General features: G+C 35.6%; 1 protein-coding gene across 1 annotated transcript; it reads right to left on the bottom strand.

Annotated features, from left to right (window-relative positions):
- Positions 1–1,714: 1,714 nt before the first annotated feature.
- Positions 1,715–9,504, bottom strand: LOC106165450 (CDK-activating kinase assembly factor MAT1). The gene is made up of 8 exons (XM_013543661.2): positions 9,317–9,504; positions 6,830–6,982; positions 5,272–5,345; positions 4,544–4,647; positions 4,122–4,262; positions 3,451–3,579; positions 2,893–3,011; positions 1,715–2,575 (listed from the first exon to the last, which is right to left on the bottom strand). The coding sequence occupies exons 1-8, from the start codon at positions 9,403–9,405 to the stop codon at positions 2,392–2,394; spliced, it is 993 nt and encodes a 330-aa protein (XP_013399115.2). The 5' UTR covers positions 9,406–9,504; the 3' UTR covers positions 1,715–2,391.
- Positions 9,505–9,847: the final 343 nt, after the last annotated feature.

A 9,847-nucleotide genomic window follows, 5' to 3' on the forward strand; every position in this document is an offset into this window, starting at 1 on the left:
AAATGGACTGAATCTGCTTTTAAGATCAAAAATGATCTAACATGTACTTAAGTGGTCAAGCAGTTTCCTCCCCTCACAATGGGGGATGCCTCCCCTCACAATAGATAACACCTCTGCTCACAATAGGAGAATGTGTAAGGGGAGATAACTTAATTGGCTGTCAGACCAGAAATGGCCTTACTCATGGTTTAAGATCATGTAAGACTATTTGTGAACTTAAATTGCACTTTAAGACCAAATCAAGCCCACTAGTGTATAAACCACTTTCATTAGTTTACTATACATCTAAAATTAAGTTGACATGCCAAGTCATAAACCAAATTAATTGTTCAGCCAATTGGGACGGCGTCAACGGGCAGCATCTGTACTTAGCAAAAGGAAATATATACACCAACGTTTTATTTTTTTTTCAAAAGGAATTTAATTTATTCATTTTTAATCTACAAAGTAGTAGATTTATTATTAAAGTATTAAAGGCACAAAAAAATATCGCGTAAGATTTTTTGATGATTAATAACCTCTTATCCCCTTTTAAACATCTCTATGGTATCAAGTTCTATTGGGATGCCAGGGCTATGATAGATTCATCTTTGTATTATTGACATCCACTCCACATCTCATTAGTATTATGTTGAACTTAATGCCAGGCATTGTGCATTCTTAAATAATTCAACAGTAATTATGAAAGCATAAAGTTTGAAATTAATAAGGTAGCTTTTAGTTCTAAAGCATGAGCTTGATTTACAAAGAGATGGGTTGAAAAGGCCTTGGCTTGAACAAAATCCCAACGAAGTCACAGACAATTTTGAATTAAAAATAGATTAATTGCATACCTAATAAAGCAGAACAGAATCTATGGTTAAGAACAACTTTTATTACCTATCTTGCGTATGGCAGACTATAAAACTTTTATTCCTTTTTTTTTGTCTCTGAAGAATTAATTTTGAGAATTCTGCGCTTCTTACATGACTTTGAGAGAAACAATTCAGGCAAATAGTTGAGATCCTAGGTATTAATAAGTTTACAGATCAGTTAGGTGCAGAAAACTTGGGTGCTACAGATAAAGAAAAATGCCCGTGTTCTTAGGTATTAAAATACTTACTTAGTAAAGTGTGGAAAATTCAGGTTAAACAGGTAAGAGAAAGTGGTTGTGATCTTTAGCATCAATAAGATAACTGTCATAATATTGCAGATGTGGAAAAATGTGGGAAAAATGCTTGTGATATTCCAGATATTTATTTATTTAATTACCACCTAAGGATGAAAGAAATAAAAAAAAAACATGAACATAGTATCTAACACACACAAAAAAATATTCTTATATATGGTCAGGCTGAAATCTAACACGATGAGTAAAAATGAAATAAATTTTCAATGAGAGAGAATCATATGAATACATAAAATTTCAAGCATTTTTCCTAAACTGTTGTGCACAAGTTATCATGTAATTGGTTCAACTAATGAGTGTGTTTTATGATGTACACATGAAAATGGACTAAAATGCTATGAAATTATATGCCCATGGGACCGACATGCAGCTAAATATCCCGTGTGGGGGAAAAAAAAGAAAGAAATTATCATTTTGTAATCTTCTGTATGCAAGATGAGGGATGTAATTTATCTATTTATAATTTTTAAATGTCTGTGACTTGGGATTTTCAACCCCCTAGGCAGGACTGAAATGTCTTGTAAAATTATATGACAAGATAATTAATTCAAACGACTTTCTCCATTCTTTATTGTCAAAAGGCTCATCAGGGGCACACAATTTTTATCTTTAGTTTTATATGTCTGTCCATTTGACAGCATTGCTACCTTGTTTTTATTTATTGTTGGTTAGATATTCTTTGGATTACTGCCACTACACAGCAGACTAGAACCAAACATTTTTTCAATAAACATGTGTGCCAATGTGTCAGGGGCGGATCCAGAGATATTTTCTGACAGTCTTCCATCTTTGTTGATCCATCCTCCATTTTTGACCGTCTTCCGACAGAAAAAATTGGATACCTGTCAATGTAAACTTGAAAATCTGACCGTCTTCTAGAAGACCCAGAAGACGGCCTAAATCCGCCCCTGAATGTTTACAATGTATGTGTCTCCTACTGTTGTAGCATTTACTTTCAAAGACTGAGAAAGTCCTTTTTGCACATTTATGTCTTCTTGGTGAGTTAACATTTAACTCAAAAACTACAAGTTTGGCTCCTAATACTGCTACAAACAAAACAAACAATTATAATAGAAGGAAACTGTCTTATATAAATATATTGACAAAAAATGAACTGTTATCAACATAAGGTGTAAACTTGAAGTCTGCATTTTTCATTGGCGCCATTTTCAATTTCCTAACTTCATGCAACATTTTAGTAGCATCTGTCACGAAAGTGAAGATCATCCAATGTCCATGTCAGCATGACTGTCACTACTACTTGAACTGGGCGCAGGAGATGGAGAGACATCACACTGGAAGAAAAGTCCACAGAGTGCCTCCTGGAGCGCCCTCTGGCAGCTGTATATGGCCTGGAAGCCACCTGCTTGCTGGGTGCTTGATGCTTGTGGAACATTTGCCAGGTGTCTTAAAATATAAATATCAAGGTTGACAAGCAATATGTTTGTGCAGTGTTTTATCTTCAATAAACTTTAAATTTGGCAAACAGCCTGGACCATATACTAAAAGCTTAAATATATCTACATTATGAACCTAAATGACTTGCTATTGAATCCATCAGCATAAAAGCTAGTGCACACACAATCAATTTACACATTATATATTTTTATTTCTTAGCCTAAAAAATTAAGCAAAACATGTTGATCACTCCCACCCCCAAAACACAAAAGTAAGGTATAAACTGAAATGAACTGATGAAGCAACTTCATCATTAGCCCACTTACCCTGTATGTTCCAAGTCTGGTACTGGTGGACCACAGGTATCCATGACTAGCGGGGTGTAACTGTACAGAATACCCTCAACCTTGGGTATGGGAACAAACACATTGTGGTGACCATGACCCTACAAAAAACAAACAAAGAAAGGAACTGAGATTTTAAAAAATATATGACAAATATTAACATAAATGTGTGTATCCTTCCATGGAAAAAATGACAAAATTGTCAGAAGAAGATTAACATATTGTATGTTTATTCCTCAATACAGGATAGAAAGGAAAACCTAATAACATAATTCATCCACTAAGTACCACAACAACAAAAAAAGCACCACTTGACTTTGTTCCAGCAAGCTAAAAAACGTAACAAAACTTACAAAAGCATGCAACATAAATTAATTATGATACTCTTTAAGACCATATTGCATCACCAAACAATTCTTTCTAAAGATCAAAGGATGTTTTCTATCAACCTGCACACAAGTATCTAAACTTTGCACAATGCCAGACAGAACAATAAAATCAAATGAGTGAAGTGAGGAACTGATATTAATGTGACATTACCACTTTGATGCCAGTAGAGAAAGCTGTGGCTGCTTGTTTTGGTATGTTCTTAGATTCCTCTGCCCTTGTTATTGCTGTGTGCTCCTTGTGACTTGCAATGATCATGGAGGCAGGCATGTCAGAAAACATCTGAAAATAATAACAACATATTTAAGTCTTCCTGTCTAAGGTCTAACTGAAATTGATTAAAATTTGTACAAAACAAGCAAAGAATTTCATCATATATACAGGTAATTTATATACATGGTCTATAGAAATAATGATGAGATAGTATTGTTCTTGACCTAGAGAATTATAATAAGAGTCATACACTACATTTCAAATGATTAAGGTGGTGGATGGAAAGTTAACATGCCTCCCAATATTTAGTCTCTAAATCAAAAATAGCCCTGTTTGAATACTATAAATGAATTCCCCTTTTTTAACAGAGAAAGATGTCTTATGTCTAGCAAGACTTTATTAAAGATAACATTCTTGTAAGGGAGGAAACTTTATATATGAACATGTCACCCAGAAAGGCCCACAGATCTGCTGAGATTAACTCAGGATAGAGAAGGTAACTGAATCTTCTATCACGGTTAGCAAGGCACTAGATGATGATGATGATGATGATGATGATGATGCTTTATAAGTCCTTAGATTACCAGCCTACTTGTAACACACCCACCTACCAAATCATCTATTAAAGATTCTTTATCTTTCTTCTTCTTCCTCTTTTCCTCCACCTCCTCCAGAAGTTGCTGTTGTTTTCTGGCCTCTGCCTCCACTCTCTCATGTTCCAAGTAATACTCTATTAACTCTTCATCTTTGCTCTGCAAACAAAGTGAAAGCGATAAATGTTAAGTTTGTTTTCTTGTATGTTAGTTCATTATTATTAATATTATTAATACTAATACAATTATTAATGACAGCCAAGTATAATTATTTATCCCAACTCCAACAGACATTGTTAGATCAAAAACTACTCTCCATGATTTTATCAAAGTAAATTTTGAACATTTAAATGGTGGCAAACATATCATATGTTTATGACACAAAATAGTAAAATAAATTACAACATGAAAATAAAAAATAAATTAATCTGAGAACCTACCAGCTTTGACCTGTTCTTTGTGATGCTTTCTCTGTTTACTTTCTTATATTGCTCTATCTTTCTTTTGGTTGCCTCTGTATCTACACCATTGACTAGATTAAATACTAAAGGATCAGAAAGAATGCAGAAATTAGAAATCTACACTCACTAAAAGCCAATAATGTTTAATAAAAATTATGATTCAAATATAAAAAAGTCATCTTGATATCAAATGTACAACTTTAACTTTCACAATCTTAGTTGCCATTTGTACAAGGACAGTAAAAGAATGGAAGACCATTGGAAACAATTATATATCATCACAAAACATTTTACAATACATTCAGTACTGAATGAGCAGGCAATATACAGAAGCAAAAGCATTTTCCTAATACAGGGTTTTGATTACCATGTCCTTCCCCAAGGGTAGAATATCCTTTGACCACACCCTCCTTTTCCAACCACTAAGTTGTGATGAATAATGACCAAAAATATTCATCAGCTTGGTATTATAGGATAGATATACTCTAAAGACTTATATGTACACAAGCATAACTTTTTATAAAGTCAAAATGTCCCAGTAGATAACTGCCAGATTAGCTAGCTTAAATGTCTGTCCCACCTACTAAAAGCTGTAAGGGGGTAATTAACTACCATGCACGCTCGGCTGACAGCAATTTAGCGTGAACCCCCAGGGAGTTAGGTCGATCTAGATGGATTGATCCAAATCTATAGGAATGCACTCTTACTTATTGTTTCTATTTCCTCAAGGTAGTCATTATACTCTCGCAGTGACTCAAAGTCCTCTTCTTTTTTGTTGAAACTGAAATATATCAAAAGTTTTTCTTATAACTTGACAAAAAATAATGCTACTAGCTTTTGACGTTGTGTTTGAAACATCAAGCAAGAATTAACAACACCCTGTGGGTAATTAGTACTAGTACGTCCCTGTCAGCAGTTGCACCTAGGACTCCAATTTTGTCAGATTAACCCTTCACCACTGGTGGCTGAGGCATGATGTATGTGAAGGGCCCCTACAGGAAACCCTGACAGAAGCTGCCCAAATTGTTTGTGTAAGGAAATGCTAAGCTCATGGCAAGTAACTCTACAATGAACCAGGAAAAAAGTTATATTATTTTAAAAATAATAAATTTATTGGGAGGAAAGGAGGATCCGTGGTGGCTGCGCATACGCGGTTGCTAGTAGACCTTAATCACGTACGCACAAGTGCTAGTAGAGCATGTTATACAATTGCGAGGATAGCTAATTAAATAACGGAGCCCATATGACCCTAGGGGTCATCTATGGTCCACTAATTTTTCGCGATACGGCCATGTGAACATATGAACCGACTACTGATCAGTGTCCAGTCGAAGCTACGACCAGCGAAGACGACAGGTAAAAGAGAACCTTGTTGGTAAGTACGAAAACGCCTCCCACCACCCAACCCCTTGACACCAGAACCGAGAATGGGTAAGCATCATTTATTATACAACTAATTAATAACTGTCAATTAAATATGAATAAGAATGGCGTTTCACATACAACCCACCTTATGCCATTATTATTATCAGTTTACCGTAAAGGAATGCACAGATATATATATGTATATATGTATATATGTAGGCATAGTATGATAACAATTTAAAAATTCTGGTGCGGCCGGCTCACGACTCCTATCCTCCAATACTTAAAGGATATTCGTAAACATCCTATAAACTGATAATTGGCATAACCGAGCTATTTCGGACAATAAAGTATTTTTCTGACAAGCATCTGTCTGACAAAAACCAATTTTACATTGTATCATAACACATATAATTTTCACTTGTTAAAAACAAAAGATGGTTAAGTGGAGTCCTTTATTTAAATAATGCACTGGATTCATACTCTCTTCCCTTCCAAAGGAGAAAAAAAAATTGCACAGAACCCTGCATTCATCTTGACATTCTGGACCTTTTAATGTAATAATAAACATCATCCGGCTGGTGTACTACAAACAATGCTTGAAATGGCAAACAATGAACCAAAAGCACTACAAACAAAACACCTGACAGATGAAATGTAGGCTTCAATAATTCATGATGACCTGCTAAAAGCAGCTTTTACTAAACTATAATTGTCTGTGCATAAATAATGCATGAGTGATTTTTAGAAATTAAAAATTTATATTTCTAATAGTTTGGTACAAAACATTTATTACAAAACAGCAATTTCCCATTTGTCACGAGAGCATTCAGTCTGACATTACTGAACATTGTGCTAGTATCTGCATTGCAACGCACCATTACCCCCCTTGAAACTCACTCTTTTAGAATTTTCTTCCTAATATCTACTTCCTTCTCCACCAGAGGGTCTTCAAACAGCTGGAGTCTGAAGTCATTTCTCCTTAATGCTGTGCCACACTCCGGGCATGCACCAGAGCCACGGATAAAAAGTAAGTCCACACATGTCTCACACCTGAAAAAAATTATCACTGATAAGAATTTTCAGGTGATGGATTTCCTAGTTTTTTTTTTTTTTTCAGTCCAAAATATTAGCCTTGATATTTGCATAAATCTGATGAGAAAAAAATGGAGGGGGAAAAGATCAGACTACTGTACTGCACAACTGCACATGCCTGAGCCTTTTAAATAAACGTTGTTTACAGGGAAGAATATTTCATTCCAATATTATCTTTTTGTATTACCAGACTGAATAAAGATGGAAACACCCCTGATCCACCCTGGTGACTGCATGTATATGCCTACTTGCAAATACCCATGAACATTATCTAGTTATATATATTCTAGGGAACTCTCACTTCTAATGTACTCAGTGGCATTTCACACCAAGACACGCTGCACATTTCTGGGTCTTGGAATGCATGAATTTGATTTATACAAGGGATAGCATAAACTGTGTGAAGTGAGGGGTGAAATATGCCAGTACCCTCTACCAAGGCCCTCCGATTTATTATGTGCACTTTTTTCCAACTCGCCCTACCCTGTCTCTTTCAGCTATCTGGAAGCAATAAATTTTGTAGCATGCAAGGGACATTGCATCTGCACTGCAGTAGCTAGGAGAATAGAAATGATGCTGAACACTTGTTATGCCACCCGTCTTCTCTTGTCTGTCTGGTAATCATGTCACATGGTTAGGAACACGGTTGGATGTTAATCAGTTATAATGAACATAATCTAATGAATCTTGAGATGCATCTGCATGTAGACCCCAGCTTTTAGTTTGATGAACGCTCCAAAGTTATCAGGAGTTAACCACCATTTTTTCATCTGGAATTCCCCTGAAAAATGCTTGTCTGAATGAACTTTTCACTTATGTGATTTTTTTCATGCCTCTTCTTGACTTCCCACTTGGCAATCTGTACTGGAATAATAATCTGGAATAATAATCCTACACATACTTGTATTTTGTGACATTTTAACATGATATGACACCAGTCAGACTCCAAAATGCACACGTGGTTGCAGACTGGTCTGGTTATTTGAAAGAGAACAAAATTTATAAACTAAAAAGGGACTAACTACTAGTATGTCCACATTTATTTTCAACTGAAAGTGTAGAAACGGAGTAGAAATAATTACTATTTCAAAAAATTGCAACATTTGAGCATTTTGGAGGAAATTCTCTCGAACAAAATTGTGGCCCACTCCCATGGAATTCCGAGTGTGAAAAGAACAAAGTATTTATCTTTACTTTACGAAGATATAGGGCTGGGACTTACAAACAAATAGCAAGATGATATAGCATGGGTTATTAAGGTACATGGCAATTCTATTTAAAACACTGAAAAATACTTTCCCATGTTGATTGTTTTTCTTCCTTTTTGCAGTATGATAGACTAATTTGGAATTTAAAGTCAATTTCTGTAGTTTTTAGTTTCATTTACCGATCAAGTTGACAGCCCTGATGGCGTACAGCAAATCAAGCAATTAAGGTCAGAGCAATTAATGGTCTTTAATTGAAATCAGAGGAATTTGGTAAGGACTTGTGAACTAACAGTGCCTAGCAAAAATGCAAACAATTATTTTTTATAATATAATTATCCGTGAGATTTCAGAATAGGGTCACAGTGGAAAACATGAGAAATGAATTAGCAAGAGACATATCTGTGAATATCAAGTTAAAAATCAATCTGTGGCCCTGGCAGAGGTTAATATGCCACTGTGTATGCCTGTTAGACCTGGACATTGCAGCTGAAGGCTTTTGTTTTCATAAATTGGATAATGGTGTGGCATGGCTCAAATGTTCCATGATCAGACATAGATTCTCAGTTTGTTCACTGAGCTTTTTAAAATAAAAATTGTTTAGAGAGAAGAAAATTTTATGCCAATGTTAAGAGCTGTAACTCTTTTTGCATTACCTGCGCCTTGAGATATTGCATGTATGGATGTACGTGTATGTCCCTTTTTTTTAGATGTATTTTGAAGAGCTTTGTTAAGTATTAGTACTGCAGCATCACATAAGAAACCAATGGGATAGTCCTAGCATAATGAAAAGACGAAAAATAATTAGTTGACGTGTTTGAAATGATCTAGTTTTAACAAGTGATTTACTTCTAGTAGTATACTACTACAGTAGCCCAAGTCGGTTAGACGGGGCCGTAGCAATAGTCCGAAGGTTCAATAGTCCGAAGGTTCATTGGTCCGAATATTCACTATAGAACCTTCGGACCAATGAACCCTTGTTTAAAAAATCGATGAAAATGTTACCACTTTTCGGACCAATGAACCTTCGGACCAATGAACCTTCGGACTATCGAGACGCCCCCGGTTAGACAAGTTAACGACTTACAGTGTGTGTCCACAAATGTTCACCATCAACTTCAGTGACGGGTTTCTATATTTAGTCGTCCTACATCTAGGACAGTACTGGTCTTCCATTTTGACCTAACGAAAGTTACGATGACCACACGATGTTTGAGATAGTCATGTTCTTGTTGAAAATGCGGATTTGGTCACCAAAAACAATAGATGGCGCTGGCCAGCAAGACGGATCGCACTGCTACAGACTTCCCTCACTGTTCACGGTCAAACCTAACGTTAATAGGCCTAATTTATTTCGACCATTAATTTTCCTAGCTCAGCAAATATGAGAAGATACCAGCATTATTGCAACGTCTCTGCAAGATTATAGTCTACCACCACATAATAAAAAAGTAGGCCTACTGGTCAAACGAAAGTAGCACAAATTACCCTGTCTAATTTTAGGTCGGTATAGGCCTACGCACAGTATAGAAAGATACGTTTTAGTTATTTTGGTACAAATATATGGAGTCAGCTCCAAAAATACCAGGAATGCCCAAGTGACTTCAAGATGCTTTTG

Source organism: Lingula anatina, chromosome 2 (assembly GCF_051362555.1).
Source record: "Lingula anatina isolate TDL-2025a chromosome 2, LinAna3.0, whole genome shotgun sequence".
Classification (NCBI taxonomy): Eukaryota; Metazoa; Brachiopoda; class Lingulata; order Lingulida; family Lingulidae; genus Lingula; species Lingula anatina.